Source organism: Eupeodes corollae, chromosome 2, assembly GCF_945859685.1.
Source record: "Eupeodes corollae chromosome 2, idEupCoro1.1, whole genome shotgun sequence".
NCBI lineage: Eukaryota > Metazoa > Arthropoda > Insecta > Diptera > Syrphidae > Eupeodes > Eupeodes corollae.
This window is the reverse complement of record NC_079148.1, coordinates 157158932-157177037: the sequence shown is the minus strand read 5'-3', so window position 1 is coordinate 157177037 and position 18106 is coordinate 157158932. Positions and strand designations below refer to the sequence as shown.

The window sequence follows — 18106 nt, the reverse complement described above, 5'->3', positions numbered from 1 at the left end:
TATAATAAGTGTATCTACATTTTGAGTCTTGGGGACACCTGAGATCGTATAAATCCCCAATTTGAATCTCTATTCCACGAGACTTGTAATGAGGAACTTCTATTTTTGTGACTGACACTTGTGTTAAAAAAAAACAAAGATTTCGATGTTTTCAAAAAAAAAGTAAAGTGGTCTTAAGGAATAATAACCTATTATCCTAGAAATTTTCCTGTTTTATGTCCTAATTATAAATTTCCCAAGAAAATATATTCGTTACAATACAAACTAAATACATGTAATGTTCATCGTTGATTTAACCTCCGTCACCTTTATATCCAAATGTTTTGAGTGACATTTTGTCTAGGCTGAGTTTAATGGTGGCTAAGGCTTACAAAGTGTTCCTAAACATTTGCATATTTATCTTATTTACGCATAATTTTTTATTCAAGTCAAAGCTTCAGGGTGACAAGAATATAAAATCAAAGGATGAGGGAACAAAAAACAACGATTAACGCACACTTTTATGTTTGGGCGTCTTAAATAATTCCCTCTGCTTCATTTCTTTTTTCGATATTATTTGAACTTCCATTTCCGCGACAGTAAATACAAATTGAAGATTAAAGGTTTTTCCTATTAATGGACACTTTTCCCATTAGCTTAGGAAAGAGGGATGGGGGGGAGGTTGACTGATAAGATCATGTCGAATTGTTTTGAATAAATTATTCCAACAACGACAACGACGACGTTAAAAAGAAGACATAACTTTTTTTTTGTTAAGAGCTTTAAATAGAACCTCATTAAAATACACAACAAAATAAGACTTTTTCCAGAATGTCATTTGTGAAGATTCAAAAATGAATATAGGAAAACATCATCTTGTTGAAATGGACCGAAAATAATGCAAAACGGATTCGTATTCAAAAATTGTCATGGGTTATATTTTTATTTGCCCAAATTAATTTCTGTTTATTTTGGTTCTGTCAAATGTATACATACGTTGAGAAAAGTATTTCACTTAAAATATATTTACATATTTTTTCCATTCCAATAAACATTTTCCAACTAAGGTTTATTGCTATAAGAAGAAAGTGGTTCTTCTATTCAAATATTTGTGGTTTCCTTATTTATATTAGCTTTGTCCTTATACCATATCTTCCTACAACAATATGGGTATGTTTGGGTTTGGGATTCTTTTGTTATTTACTCTTATTAATTAATTCAGTTATTTAACCGAAACTACAAGAAAACCTTCTGTTGTCGTCGCTGCCGCCATCCACCACCACGACGACGACAACCGGCCTCCTCGTCCGTTGCGGCATTGCCATTCAATTTTCAGATATTATTATTATTGTAATCTACTTGTTGTGAAGAAGAAGAATACACAAGTATTTTGTTGGTTATTCGTATACAAATTGAGTCAATAAGCCGAAAAAATACAGTTGCTACGATATAAGCCTCTTCGATATCGATATTTGTTTAAGAAAACCGCAAATATGACAAATAAAGAAAACGTGGCGCATTGAAAAGCTTCAAAATATACGAACTTTTCTTTTATACATAACATAAATTTAATCATGGATTTACACAACCAAAAACACACGCGCGTACTTAGTGTCGTACATTGCGTATAGAATGGGGTTTTATACTCTTTCCTTTTTATTACTTATTTTTGAGAGATGTTGAATATGTATACCAGCGTAGCTTCGACAATTTGATAAAACCTAACCTCAACCACAGTGTCACGAGCTGACTTAACCAGTTACACTGAAAAAATTTTTTAATGTGAAGGTTTTATAGAAATAATAATTTAATTATAAAATTTGATTGTTATTTTTTAATTGGTTGCTCTTATCACTGTTTTTTTTTTTTTTTTAAGAAGAACCATTAGAAGCTCACTTTTGATAAAAAAACATATTTTACAATCGGTTTAGCTTAGCTTTTTAAATCCCATTCCTTAACAACGTTCCGTATTAAATCCTTTCGCAATAACGATTGATAAAGAAAAAAAAACAACGTTAATAGTGGGATTTTAAAAAATGGGATTATAACAGATTGGCGTTCTAACAAAGTTTCTTACTAAATCTCTTTCTTAAAAAGTGAATTAAAATGAAAAAAAAAACAAGAGAAATCGTGGGATTTTTAAAAATGGAATTATAATTGATTGGGATTTTAACAAAGTTTCTTACTAAACGCCTTCTCAAAAAGTGGATTAAAAACAAAATAAAAACAACGGGAGTAGTCGGATTTAAAAAAATGGGATTATAAAAGATTGGTATTTTAACAAAGTTTCAAAAACTGGTTTAAAAATAAAAAAACAGGAATTGTGGGATTTTAAAAAATGGGATTTTAACGTATTGGGATTCTAACAAAGTTTCTTTCTAAACCCTTTCTCAAAAAGTCGATTTAAAACCAAATAAAAAACAGCGGTAATGGTGGGATTTTTTAAAAAGTGGGATTATAATATATATAATTTTCAAAAAGTGGATTAAAAACAAAATAAAAACAACGGAAGTAGTCGGATTTAAAATAATAGGATTATAAAAGATTGGGATTTTAACAAAGTTTCTTACTAAGTCCTTTCTCAAAAAGTAGATAGATATCTACTATATATAATTATCAAGAAAAACTTTACAAAATCATTATTTTTAATTGACTTATAAGGCATGGCCAAAGGGGCCGTCAGCCAGATGATAGCCTTGCTTACTGTTTTTATTTGAATTTTGTAAATTAATTGATGTTTTAAATAAAATTGAAAAGCTTTCACTTATTATTTTTCTTCTATAGTTTACTGCTATTTTAATAAATTGTGCTCGCTGTTGCCAATTTTTCCCATTTAAAATCGCTAAAAGATCAACTTCTTCTAAAATATTTTGTTGCCGTATTTGTCGTCGGATTTCTGCCACTTTTTGCGATGAAATTTACAATATTTTAACTTTCGTTGGTTGGTTTCGTTTCACATATAGCAAATCAGAGCTATGTCATTGCGGTGTGGCATAAAGTTTAAAGATAACAACTCTCCTCTTGCTCAAAACAGGAAAGATATTTGTTCACAGCTATAATTGTCATTAAAATAGTTGGCTTGTCCTAAATCATATTGGAGTTTTGAATATATTTCTCTGTGAAGTGAGGTTCTCGCCTTCTCTATGTTGTTTTCCCTTGATTTGTAATGGAGCCTTTCCAGTAAATTACAGAGAAAAGGTATCCACTCTGTAACATTTTCCAAAAGGTATTTCGCACGAATCTGCTAAATTTTTCCATTCTTCAAACCATGAATTTTGGGACCTTAGGACTGATACTGCAAACTAGCAATTTTATCGGTGTAGCTGTTCATCAGTTTAACAATGTAATTGAAATGAAATCTAAGTAATTTTAGGAATAGTGGTGATAACCCAGTTTTGTGTCCGGTAGACACAACTGTCGTTTTAAAAAGAATCGGACGTGTTTTTCAGTGGTCTCCGAAGGGTGCTAGACCCATATTTCTGCAGCATACAACATGATGGACTGAGACGTTGCGGTAAACACTCGATATTTGGTGCTGAATAAGAGATCCGAATTTTCGTAAATATTTTGCCATACTGTACCAACGCGTTTTTGGAAGCCGATAGCTTTTTCTCATGACATTTTCGATTAAATCTTCACCATAGTACCATTTTTAATTTTCAGCCAAAGGTCCAGTTCCTCTCCGAAAGACCATCGTTTTGGATTTCTCGAGATTTAAAGTAAGGTTCCACTTAAAGTAGTAATCCCTTAACTTTTTGATCATTACCTGCAGGAAATCCTGTGATTCCGATAGCAGAACTAGGTCGTGTGCGTACATAAGTATTTTAATAGGGAACCCATCGATTGTTATGCCACATGGCAATTCATTATTCAAATCTTGAATGTAAAGGCAAAATAGTGAGGGGCTGAGATTACAACCTTGTTTCAATCCAGCGAACGCAAGAAACCACTCTGACAAATTTTTCGCATCCTATACTTTATAGCTTGTTTCTTTGTAGATGTTTTCAATCAACCTTTCAAAATTAAGGGATATACCGTCTCTAAACAGCTTGTAAATAAGGGCTTTTTTGTCGATAGAATCGAAAGCTGCTCGGAAATTGACGAAAAAGGTGTATCATTTTTTGCGCCTACGAATATATAATTCAGCAATGTTCGTCAAGCTAAAGATGTGGTCCACTGTAGAATATCCTTTCCTGAGCCCAATTTGTACTTCACTGAAAAGGGGCTTACTTTCGACCCATTTTTTGAGGCGTCATCTTAAGATTTACATAAATATTTTAAGCGAAGAGTTAAGAAAAGATATACCAAAGATATACTATAGTTCGCTGGGTCCATCTTATCTCCTTTTTTGTGTAGGGGAAAAATAATAGATTTTCTAAAAGCATCCGGTGCGTTCCTGTGGTGAAGATATCATTATATACTTTTGTAAGATGCATAAGAAAATCTTTTGTTGCATATTTAAAGAATTCATTTGGGATTCGATCAACTCCGGGAGCTTTATGTTCCTTAACATTCGCTACAATTACTTCAACCTCTCATATTGTTATTTCGCTATCTAGTATTAGGTTCTCAAAAAGGTGTTTAAAAAGAAAACAAAAACAACTCTAATTGTGGGATTTAAAAAATGAGATTATAATAGATTGGGTCTTTAACAAAGTTTCTTACTAAACCTCTTTCTCACAAAGTGGATTAATATGAGAAAACAATAGGATGGTGGGATTTTAAAGAATGGGATTTTACAAATTTTCTTACTTAACCTCTTTCTGAAAAAGTGGATTAAAATGAAAAAAAAAAACATCAGGAAAAACAGTTTGTTTTATATGTTTTAGCAGATGGGATTTTGGAATAAAATAACAACAGACAACAGACAGATTTCATAAGATTTAAAATACTCTACTAAATAGAAAGGTGATATCGTTGCCAATCTGAAAGTAACTCTATTATTCATTATCACTAATTTCGGGAGTTTTTGGAAACTTGTCAAGTTTTTACTTGGACCTTATTTGATATTTCGATAATTTTCAAAAACACGTGCTTTTAATTTATTTATGTTATCCCAAAGTATGACATTTTTAACAGTTATATTTAGTATATTATATTTCTGAAGATCAGGACATTCTTACAAAAACTTTTAACTAAACTATTTCTCAGTGTAAAGAAAAGGAGAAAATCCTTCTTAGAAGACAGCACAAAAAGACACAAACATTCTGTGTATGCCATCGGTAAGCTTCTTAAATATTACTTTAACTTACTTACCTACCACTATACCTGACAGTGAAATTTTCGTAAGCCTCAACCTCAAGAAATTGAATTAAGTTAAGCGTGCAGAGAGGTGAATGATGGTAAAATAATAATAAACCATTTATTGACTTGAATGAAAGTTTTTTTTTTCTTTCTTTCAACATCTTATACAACAAAAACGGCTCTTTGTCGTTACCTATTTTAAGATAATATTGATAAAGACATGAAATAAGAATCAAAAGATACTTACAAAAGAAAGTTTGTTTAAATTATAAGATTTAGGCTTACATGTCACAAACAAAAGATAGATACAGTATCTATGTATGTAGCCACAAATAACAGAGGTATGCCAAAAGCTGTATAATTGATTAATTAGAAGTTTTTGTGTTGTTTTAGGTATATTATGTTGTGTCATATTGTGAGGCATCACAGAAGATTGATTGTTTATGTTAAGAAAAGTTTTTTTTATAAGTCCAAAAAATTTATCCTAAAATTAGTTAAAATAAATAAACTTGTTAAGTTTTCAAGATACGAAGTCAAGCACGTGATTTAGTAATTGATTTTTAAGATATTAATAATATACATGGAAATAATCGATAGTATATTATGGTTGATAGTATTTAACAGAACTTGAGTGCTTAGGTAATTAAAGTAATTTAAATTAAAAATAAGAAAAGCAATTACTGAAAGCTTAGATAATAGTTTGAGAGTAGATAACAATGATGTTCTCCTTCCAAGAGCGATACATTTTATAAAGCTGTTCCATTTAAGTTCCTCAAGATAAGTATCACAAATAAATGGGTCGTCGTCGTTCGCTGTGAAATAACATGGATACTTTCTATCAAACAATAAAAGGCATTTAAGAAGGATACGGTTCTGTTCAAAAAGAGGACATTCGTTGGAAAATGAAAAAGATGATTACAAAAAATTGATAAACATCGATGAAAGCAGTCATTTTTAGCCTTGAGCACATTCACAGACAGTGATAAAATTCACTTTGCCTACACTCTTTTAAGTCTTTAAAGACGGATAAAGGAAGATTCATTTTGACATTTTATTAATTTTAGTGATAGAAAAATAAAATCCTTGCCTCAAGATATAATGAAGAAATGTTAAAGAAAAGGGACAACAATTAAGACCATCTTTTTCCCAAATGTTTCTTCCACGTTTTAGATCTGCTTACCGATGATTTTTTCAGTCATTATTAAAATCGATCCAATTTGTCAAAATGAAAATTTTAACATTTGTCTTCGAAAAAAAGTCTTCATTGCGAATACTTTTTCAATACGAAGCATCAAATAGTTTTTTTTTTTTTTTTAAATTATATCGACAGTCATTGTTCTGCTCCAATATCTAGAAAACAAATAGGTAACTAAAAGTTCCAACTTATTTAATTTCTTACTCCGTATTGTTATTTAAATTCTGATGTGAAATTCTTAGAAGACTTTTAGAAACTGTTAAAACTGTTGCTCTAATTTTATTTTTTAAACAATTGCGTTATGAAAACTTGTTTTTTTTTCGAAGAAAATATCATATTACCAAAACACTTCTTGTACATTATGTAATGTGTCTAATATTTTATTGGACAAGAAATTCAGCTCTTGATAAGTATACATTATAATGAGGTCTTAAAATAGGCATTTTATTCATTGCAACAACTTTCAAGTACAAGTTTTTATGGGCACCAATGGAAATATTAAAATATCAAAAATATCTAGACCTATGTTGTGTATTTACTATTGTCCTAAATGAAACTGTGAAAAGTTTATGCAATTCCTTCAATTAATATAGAAATTGTTATCTTTTAACATTAAACAATCAATGGTAAAGGTTTATAATAACCCATTTTTTCGATGAAGATGAAATTCATTATTTCCATGACTTCTTCATTGTTACCAGTTTTTATATTCACCCAGTAAAAATCTCTCTTTAAAAATAACAAACAATAAAATCCTATATACATCTGTTTTAAGTTCTCTTCATAGCAATTCTCGTTCCAAATAAACATTAATGCTCCGAAACGAAATATTCCACTTCTCAGTGGTTACTGGTTTCCCAGTTCCATACATTTGGTTTCCATTGATGATCACCCATTTCAACGTATAACAATTATTATAATCCTCAGTGAATTGCCTAAAATCTGTCCAAAAAAACAACAAACAAAAATAATTCCAAAAACGGAAACTCTGTTCCCATTGCCAGGACTAAAACTCAAACTCAAACCGCTGTTAAAATTTTATTACTCCATCATTTCTAACTCGACCACAATAATGAACAAAACAGTAACAGTTTCTCGGCGATTTATTTTTACAGGCCAATCTAGAGCGAGAGCTAAGTAAAATTTAATGCCATAACGGACGACGACGTAGACGACGGAACGCTGTGAATCCCGTTTGACAACGATGGATGAGTTTCCGACAGTTAATGCCCCTGCAACGGATGAAATTCTCGGTGAAGAAGAATATGGTTAGTATGACATCAAACCTAAATATTCATTAAACTTATGCTTACAACAAACATACGACTCCCGTATTACAACTTAAATCCTGCATCTAAAAATGTTACGTTTTGTTATTCGCAGAAAAATTGTATTCAGCCCCTGCAGAGATAGTGGCGCTGCTGTCGGTGTTCTATGGCGGAATAAGCATAATAGCCATTGTGGGAAATACTCTGGTCATTTGGGTGGTGGCGACCACCCGCCAAATGCGCACCGTCACCAACATGTACATTGCTAATTTGGCATTCGCCGACGTTATCATTGGAATGTTTTGCATACCGTTTCAGGTGAGCATCAAAATAGTAATAGTAATATATTTTAACCGAAAGCTGCACTATCATCATGAACATCATCATCATCATTCCTTCCATGTTGTTATCCATCCGCTATTATACCTAAATCGGGCTCTAGAACACAATGTACATTTTTAGTGCAGTATGCATTCGATACGACTAAGGAAGCGCTTCTGAGCCAAGTGCCGATGCCATCATCATCACCGCTGCTGCACCGCCAATTCCGCTGAAGCCATTTCGGAAATTGGCGGTACGTGCCGGCATTATTCCAACTATCGATTTGTAGTTTTGTTTTTAACGTTACATGTCGAAGTTGTTGTTGTTGTTATTTTGGCTATTTAATTTCCGGTCTTTAATATTTGAATCGTTCCTTCCACCATCCACCATTTCAATCCTTTTGATTTCGTAAATTTCCCAAAAAAACAACAACAAAAAAACATCTATTTCGTATGGTGTTATGCAAACCGGTCGCTGAATATTGTTTCGCTTTTAAATTTTCAGTTCCAAGCCGCACTTCTGCAACGCTGGACCCTACCGGACTTTATGTGTGCATTTTGTCCTTTTGTGCAGGCGGTTAGTGTAAACGTATCCGTTTTCACACTGACCGCAATCGCTATTGATCGACATCGGGCAATTATTAATCCGTTGAGGTAAGTTTGGGGCAATGGGCAGTGTTGCCATAAGTATTTTTTATTTAATTTCAAACATTTAATATTTAACCTAGGTTAAAATCATAAAATGGATAATTTAACTATTAAAAGTTGTTTAAATGCTTTTAACTTGTAAATTGGTGATATTTCAAATACATAGGCGAGTTTTTCAGGTTTTTTTAATTGTCATTATTTAGACGTATTCAAATGCAATGTTTTTACTAAAAGAGAAATAATATGTTAACAGTTGGCAAGGAATTCAAACCCTTGACCGAAAAATTGGTAGAAGATGAATTATCCAGCAATACTCCTTTAGAACACCTTAACGCCTTAAATCACATAAAAATCAAATTCGTAAATACGGATTTTTAGAATATTGTGGCTTATTAAATTAAAACTGTGGCAACCCTAGTTGAAAACAATCGATTCGTTAGCTGGCACAAAGTTTCACGAACTCTGGGTTTTTGGGGTTTTATTAATTACACATTAGGCCGACGCGGCATTATATGCGATACATCGGTAAACGCAGCAATTCAATTCATGTTGGTACTGAAACCACAAAATATGTACGTGTACCTATTTAATTCAATAACGGAAATGACTATGCTCTTTAGCCTTGTGCCAGCTAGATCCGAATAATAATAATATAGCAAAGCATCACGTTCTCCTACTACATATATTTGAGTCAATATTAACTATTCCAGGAGGCAGCGGCGGCGGTATGGTAAATTGAATAGAGGAGTTAGGCCTTACAGTTGGCTATTGACTTTGGATTTAAAATATAATTGAGTACGACTTAATCTTTTTGCCAGGGATCATACTCCTATTACAGTGTTAAAAAGATAACACGAAAAATGAATAGAAAATGAATGGAACGAAATGAATAAGAAGAAGTAACCTTTGAATTAATCCCAATAATGGGACTTTGGTTTTTCCCAAAGGGGATGCTTTAATACGCAATTCTGAAGACCGACCAACCAACCGACCTGCCGACATCTCACAGGGGCGATTCAATGGATAGCCTTTATAGGTACCTACATAATCCTTGAATCTACCCGAAATCATGAAGAACAAAGTTACCCAATACACTACTTAACAAAACAAAGACAAAAAGCCATTAAATTTAGAATAAGTTTTTTTCCGAATAAAACCTTGTCATCATCTCGTATCGTTGTCATCGTATTCGAGTGAAATGGTGAAATGAGATTATCGAAGCGTTTTCAGAGGAAGTTATACAACTCGAGGGTCCGAGATATTAGATTTAAAACTTCAGAGTGACTTTTTTTTTCGGAAAGAACAAAACTTTTCAAGAGGCGTTAGGTTCATCAAATAGTAATAAAGTAATTTCGTTAAGTGAGGGATGGTGGTTGTTTGGATAATCCGGAATTCTGGTTGGTTGGTTTGAATTGGAATCTTAACAAACAAAAAAAGAAAAAGTAAGATGAAATACCTTTAAGACTTAAGGTACTGTTCAGTTTAGTTCAGTTCAGTATACTAAACCTGTAATTAGGTAAGTTTTTCTGATAAATGGAATTTTTAATGTAAATTGATATCTTTTAAGCTTTGAAAATATTTTCGTTTAACTTAATTGAGTAAAAAGATCAACAAGAATAGGGTGTTCCTTTGTAGCTTCTTGAGACGTTTTGCTGTTTTGTTTTTTGTTTGACGGTGTTTTGAATGGATTTCGGGATTTCTTCTGAAATCAAACAGTCACTCAGTACCCTCTGCGTGATATTTGGTGCGTTGGACTGTCATGCCAGAGGTCTTGGGTTCGATCCCCTGTAACTGCCTTTTTCAAGGAATTGACACATTCTCCAAGAGTAATTCTTGTCATGAAAAGTGCTTTCCGATTCAGCTTTAAACTGTAGGTCCCCTCTATTCCTGACAACATTACTTGCACACAGGAATGGTTCAGAGTTGTAAGTCACTAGGTCCTAGTTCCCAACGGACTTTATTAGTTTTAACCAGTAAAATTTGACTGAATTTTGGAATTCTTTGTCAACTGGAACATAAATATTGGGGCTGCATTTTAAAATGTCTCCCTTAATCTCGCTCTGAATATGACTATCTATAAAAAGCCGAAGAACTTTTATAATGTTCATTGATAAGAGCCTGAATTTTTTAAACCATTTGAATAAAGATCAAAAACTAAATAAGAAACAATTTGTCTAAAATCCATTTTACCCTTTTTTAAATTTTTACAGCTTTAATTTAAGTTGAAAATCAAATCAAATCAAGAAATCCATCGATTTACCATTTTTTTTTAAATTAATAGTTGGCAACAAGTCATTGGCATCATTTGAGAATGTCCTTGACAGATTATTAATTCTGTTCACACCAATAAAACCTTTCAAAAGTCGAATTTTCCGTGTTAAGTGTCAATTACTTTTCGGTTTCATATTTTCAGCCAAGAACTCATTCTCATAATGTTTTCATTTTTTTTCATTTACAGAGCCCGTCCAACAAAATTCATATCAAAAATTATTATAGCAACAATTTGGGCAACTGCGGTAGCCTTTGCTGTTCCCTGTGCAATTGCTTTTCGTGTTGAAACACTACACGAACGGATTAGAGGTAAGCACTTGAAAGGAAGCAATTCAAAAGCTATATTAAGATTTTTAATTACAACCTTTTTGTGTGTAATGACGATATTAGAAAACAACGTTATTCTGAATGTGTCACGTGACTTCTGCTCCAATATCAACTTAACTGACGACCAATTACAAACGTATCGTTACTCCCTGGTGTTTGTACAGTATTTGGTTCCGTTTTGCGTCATCAGTTTCGTGTACATTCAAATGGCCGTAAAGCTTTGGGGAACTCATGCGCCAGGCAATGCTCAAGACTCCAGAGACATAACTCTACTTCGAAATAAGAAAAAGGTTAGTACCAACATACGTACCAAGACTATGAGTATAATAAATACAATCTTTTGCTAATAATTAACGTAGAAATATAATAAAACTGAAACCGACATTAAATATTGCTTGTTTATATTTTCACTCTCTCTCTCTTCCGGGGGGAAAAAGGTCATCAAAATGCTAATTATCGTGGTGGTGGTGTTTGGTATGTGCTGGCTTCCTTTGCAGTCCTACAATATCCTGTACGTAACAATTCCGGAAATAAACGAGTATCATTTCATCAACATAATCTGGTTCTGCTGTGACTGGCTTGCAATGAGTAACAGCTGTTATAACCCTTTTATTTACGGTATCTACAACGTGAGTAAATTAAGTGTCAATATTTATGTACAGTACATACATATGTCAATTTATCTTTTTTAATTAATTTTGTATTAAGGTATTAAGGGAAAATAAATCTCTTTAAAAAGTTTTTGTATATAAAAATTATCCCGAAGAACAATTTTGAGTACGGTTACCGCTTTGCTAATTGGTAATTGGCTAAAGAAAATATCGTTTAACTTAGGAAAAAAGGTAACGAAATTAAATTGATAGTCCAGAAAAATTAGGAAAAAAAACCTATTAAGATGAATTCGTTTAATACCTGAAAATTATAAGGGTAACATTGGTGAAGTGGTAGTACCCGTAGCATGATGGTTAGTGCGTTGGACTGTCATGCAAGGGGTCTTGGGTTCAATCCCTGCCTGTGCCACCTTAATTTAAAAAAAATAATTTCGCGGGTACTGCCTCTTGCGAGGAATTGACAAATCCTTCAAGAGTAATTCTTGTCATGAAAAAGTGCTTTCTCAAAACTAGCCGTTCGGATTCGGCCCAAAATTGTAGGTCCCTTCCATTCCTGACAACAGTACTCGCACACAGGAATGGTTGAGAGTTGTAAGTCACTAGGCCCTGGTTCACAACGGACTGTTGCGCCACCCCATTTGATTTGATTTGAACATTGGTGAAGGATTATTTGATTACTTTTAAAAAGAAAAAAAGTATCAAAGTATTTAGAAATCGCCAAGTTTTAGATCTCTATTCTCTTCCAAACTTGATGTCGTTCAATAATTTTTAAGAACATAGCTTTACTTTCTCGGGAAATTATGACTTTGATCTCATTTTAAATGTTTTTGAGACTAATCCATGATTTTTAACATTATTAAAATAAACTAAGAGTTTTCAAATATCCAAGAAAACGTCAAAACCTTATAATCTTTATCTGTACTAAAGACTTTAGACGTATATAACAAGGGTTAGGATTTTGTTGACCTAAGGAAATTAAAATAAGGCAAAACAAAATACTTAAAAAGGCAAAGAAAAGGCATTTATTAAAAAAAATTAAAGTTCAGAGTTTTTTAAAGTGCTCAGGTAGCACTCTTCTTCGATTGTCTCCAAGAAAGGCTGTGAAGAATCTAAATGATCCCTCAACTTTAACTGAAACGAGTGGATCCTATCTTAAACTTTCAAGATTATTCACTTCAATGTTTCTTGGAAGTTTGAAATCCACGTCGACGTTTATAACAGAATTTATGTGCTCAATCGCTTTTAGCCCTTTGTTTAAATTGAAAGCGGCAGTTAATGGCTGAAACACTGACACGCTTCAGCTTCGGCTTCGTCTGACGTTTACGAGTTCAACCATAGGAATTCAATGCATGCTATCACAATGAAGCTTCAACCTCACGTTTCATTTGACAATCGTAAGGAAATAACGTAATGTGACTCCAAACGGAAGCTCTACTTCAAAATTGCTGAACATTTGCTAAGTATGACAGCTCAACTGCTTTTAAAAAAAATGTTAACAAACGAAATATTTGCTCTTTGGAGGGATGAAATAATAGAAATGTCATTCAAAGCAACCTCGAAGCAGGCCCACCGTAACGCAGACGAAGTCGAAGCTGAAGCGTGTTTCTGATTCAAGACCTCCTGTGTAGTGGGCCCTTTTGCTTTTTTTTTTAATTTTCAGGCAGAAATACTTTGTATATGTTTGACAGGAAGGAGTCAATTTTTGACTTTTGTGACTGCGCATGTTTTCACAAACTCTGTTTACACCGTGAGTAACGCAAGTTACGTGAATCAGTTTCGAGTACAACCCTTGCAGAGTTTTTCCACTATTCTTCATTTATACAGCGTGCAGCGCCTGTTTGCGAACAACAAAACCTTTTCTCTTTTAAGCTCATCGGAAACAACAATCGAATGATCAAAAAGCTGGATTTTTAACTAAATATTCTCAACGGTATGCGAAAATGATTCCAATTTTTTAATTCGAAACCAATTATTAGATACTTTTAACAAAATTTAATAATAAAGCAAAACAAAGACCGAAAAAGACAGCAATGGCGAAGAAAGGCAAACAAAAGGCAATTATGGTATAAAATGGCAAAATAAAATACATACATACAGGGTCCGGCAAAAAGATCTCCCATATTTTAAAAGCCAATGACAAATAAATAAACAATTTAACAGACAAATTTTATTGAATTTTTTAAATTAAATACTATGCCATTTTAAATTAAATAAAACAGTTACTTAGTTTTAAACAGCTTTTCCCGGAAGTTTTCCATTGCCTGCAACTTCCTGAGTGATTGCCTCCTTAAGTGCTTCCAAAGATATCGGGCGATGAGTATAGACTTGGGCCTTTAAATGTCCCCTTAGAAAAAAAATCACAAGGTGATAAATCGGGGAACCTTGGTGGCCAGGTAATGTCTCTTCGTAAAGAAAGAAGATGCCCTGGAAATATCTCTCTCAAAATGGTTAGTGAATGCCGTGAAGTGTGTGTTGAAACCAGACTTCTTTGTGATTCCTAAAAAACTGATAAGTTTGGTTGGAGGAAGGTCTCAATCATTTGACAGTAGCGATCCGCATTAACTGTAACTTTTTCCCATTTTCTTCGAAAAAATACGGACCTAACACACCAAATTCAGCAACAGTACACCAAACTGCCTCGTAGGGGCTGTCAAGTAGTCGTTGATTAATTTCTTGAGGGTTTTCTATTGCCCTGTATCGGAAATTTTGTTTATTTACAGTACCCGATAAATGGGAATGGGCCTCGTTAGACGAAATTAAAACAGCACCAACGGGAATGTTTTGAAGAATGTCTTCACAAAAAGCCCTGCGAGTTTCGAAATCTCTCTCAGTTAATTCTTGTGCGGTCATCATTTTGTAGGAAGGAATATGAAGATGTGTGAGCACAATTCGTCTTACACTCCTATCAGACAATCCAAGGGCAGCTGCATGTTTAAGTGCTGAACGCCTTGGAGATTGCTGGCTAGACGCACTTACACCTGCCACATTATCCGGCATTGTTGCGGTTAAAGGTCAGCCAGACTATTTTTTCTTTAGCGCAGAACCCTATGCTCTAAAGTTTGATAACCAAACTTTAATTGTTTTTCTATCCGGAACAAAATCGTGTCGTCCAAGTTGAAATCGAATGCGAAATGCTCCCATATATTCCTCTACGACAAATGCGCGAAGCTCACCGTGCCACGCCATATGATTACTAAGAGCGGCAAACAGACCTCTACCTATCTGCACTAGGAATACCATTTTATCTATAAATAGCTTTAAATATAAACGTCTAAAAATACGAGAGGTTTTTTGGACCTTGTATATTTGCAATCACCAGGGCTTGAAACATAAGTCATTTTGTCTAAAAGTTGTCTTTAATTTGTAAAAAATAACTTGTGAACTATTCAATATTTTTGCACATTTATAAGTTCTCTGTACTCATAATCCACTGATGGAAAATAGTTAAAAAATACTATTTTGAATTCGAACTTCTAATTTTTTCTTTCACGAAGTTGTTATTTCTTTTAAAATCACACCTATTTTTTATTTGAACATCTCAAGAAACCTCACAGTTCTGCTCATTTCAACAATGAAAAAGCAATAAACATTGTCTGACAGTCTATAATCAATCTTGTGTAAACAAAAATGTCGTCTCAATTGCATTTTGTCTGGAAAAATTAAAATAATCATAAAATTTTAATTTCACCGAAAAATTACTTTTTTCTTGGTTTACCAACTCGTATTGTTATTTACTCGTAGCTTATAATTTTAATTTGTTCCACGAAGTAAAGAATTCGGTTAATTATCCACAAGAAAAATAAACCAGAATGTTTAAATAAAATTATATTGCTCCTGGTTTACCTTTTATCAACAATAGGAAAATGTTGTGAGATAAAATTTCTTCCAACAAAAGTTTCCAATTTTTTGTATCTTCAGTCTTAAGTCATTATAATTTTATGTTCCAAAAAATAATAAAACAAATTTTCGTTTTTCGATAATAACATATTTAATGTCAATCGATGCTGAACTTATTTTTTGTGTATAGGAATTTTCAAGATTCTTCTCTTAGTGAAAGTTAAATGGAAAATACATAATGTCTCGATGTTAATCTTTGAAAAATACATCCCTCATTTAATATTTATTTTTTCAACAATTCTATCACATAACTTAATTGAAAATTGAAAAGCCATAATTCACTTTCCAAATGATTTTGATCTGACAAGGCCAACAAATTCGATGACACAATGGTATCTGAAACATTTGTCAGGAAATTCTTCTCCAAAAACGACACAAGCGAAAGCTAAATATTTATAAGAAAAGATTCAGTATGGTGCAACGAAATTATTATGACAAGTGGAAAATTGGTATTTTTCGATAAGACTTTTAAACATGAGTTCAAAAAAAAGAAAGAGAATCTAATATTGGTCGGATTGGATTAAACATCTACCTATACTCATACATAAGTTGTTGTATGTTGTGTCTTTTGATTTAACTAACCAACTTATACAAAAATAGGTAAAAGTACATTTATGAGTTCTTAAGAAGGCACTTTAGCTTTATATTTGTTATAATTGTGAGAAAAATGATTATGGGTTGCCAGGTTATGATTTATATCTGAATGCAAATGAGAATTATGCAGCCGGAGGTGTTGATTGTTTTGTAAATCAAGCTTTTGTTGTTATTGAAGTTTTGAAATTATATTTTCAAAGTGCGGATGTTTTGAAAATTACCGTCAAAATTAATAAACAAATCTTTAATATATTATGTATTTATAGACTTCATATATTTAACAGTACAGTTTTTATGGAAGAATTTTCAACTTTCTTGGATAATGAAAAATCAAATAATTTGTTAATTGTGGGTGATTTCAATATCGATACTTGAGAAAGTAGTGAGTTCGTGGTAACTTAACTTGATTTGTAAGGTTCTCATGGACTTGTTTCGTTTGTTAAAGAGATAACTACGCCGAGATCTGGAACTTGTCTTGATCATATTTATTACCGATTCGCTCCTTCAATCAGTTCCTGTGAAAAATGTGTTTTTGACCTCAGAATAACTGATCATTCCAAGACTGGCATTCTTATTGATATAGGGAAGGAAAGTATTTGCTCTGATTCTAGTCCCGAAGGTTGGTTAAAAATATCGATTTTAGTAGGCTTAAAACTAATTTGTCTTTTGAGTTTTGGGAAGAAGTTTTTGCCGAAAGTGATCCTTCCAAATCGTATGACATATTTAATGATATCCTTTGTAGATACATTTCTGATGCTTCTTTTGATACCATTCCGAAAAAGTCTAATAAGCCTTTAAAGTATAGTTTGCTTAAAAAAGTGAAGTATAAAACCAAATTTAAAAAAAGGGTTTAAAACGCAACAGCAGTCAGAATTTAGAAACTAAATATTAAAAAATTTGTGTTGAATTAAAGGAGGAAATTCCTATTTCTCCTGATAACTATTTTAAAAAAAATTCAATCTAATTGAAGGAAATATTAGAAATTAATGGAAAATATTGAATAGTTTACTTAATAAATCTCAGTGCAAAAAACAACCATCTGTTGTCAATGTTAATGGTCGTGTGGCCTCAGATAAAATTGCAATTACTAATGCATTCAATGAATAATTTTCAACAATTTTACTTAATCTTCAAGCTAGTTTTAGTCACCCATCTTTTACACTTTATAGTCCATTCAGAAATGAACCTTCTCAAAGCCAAAGTTTTGTGTTTGAGCCTATATCTAGTTTAGAGATTCTAAAGTTAATTGGCACTTAAAAAACTTCAAACTCTTTTGGTTATGATGGTATTTCAAATGTTTGTTTGAAAAATGTACCAAAAAATAAATTGATGTTTTGGAACATATCTTTAACAAAAGTATTTATCTTGCCACTTTTCAAGAAAGGGGCAACTGATGATCTGGGTAACTATAGGCCTATACCACTGTTGCCCTCGATAAGTAAGTTTTTTTTTTAATGTTAAGTCTGGTTTTCAAATCAATAAATCAACCGAAGATGCGTTGTTACATTTCTGTTTCCAAATATTTGTAAGTCTGATACAAAAAATAATACATCTGGATTGTTTGTTGACATATCAAAAGCCTTTGACATGGATAATCACGAAATTTTGATTAGCAAACTTGAAAGTGCTGGGTTTCGAGGATTCATTAGTGATTGGTTAAGATCTTATTAAAATTTAAGCACCTAAAGAGTGAAATTTGATGGTATTAGGAGTGATACAAAGACATTCGATTTGGGAGTTCCACAAGGTTCA

General features: G+C 32.6%; 1 protein-coding gene across 2 annotated transcripts in view; it reads left to right on the top strand.

The window, feature by feature from the left end:
- LOC129948219 (neuropeptide Y receptor type 2) overlaps nt 1–18106 on the top strand; it is a 42899-nt gene that overhangs the window by 20089 nt on the left and 4704 nt on the right. For both annotated transcript variants that reach the window (XM_056059127.1, XM_056059128.1), the window contains exons 2-7: nt 7534–7686; nt 7802–8004; nt 8512–8660; nt 11113–11234; nt 11316–11542; nt 11690–11881. In XM_056059127.1, coding sequence (XP_055915102.1) covers nt 7623–7686; nt 7802–8004; nt 8512–8660; nt 11113–11234; nt 11316–11542; nt 11690–11881 — 957 coding nt within the window. In that variant the 5' untranslated portion in view covers nt 7534–7622. The remainder of the gene's footprint in view (nt 1–7533; nt 7687–7801; nt 8005–8511; nt 8661–11112; nt 11235–11315; nt 11543–11689; nt 11882–18106) is intronic.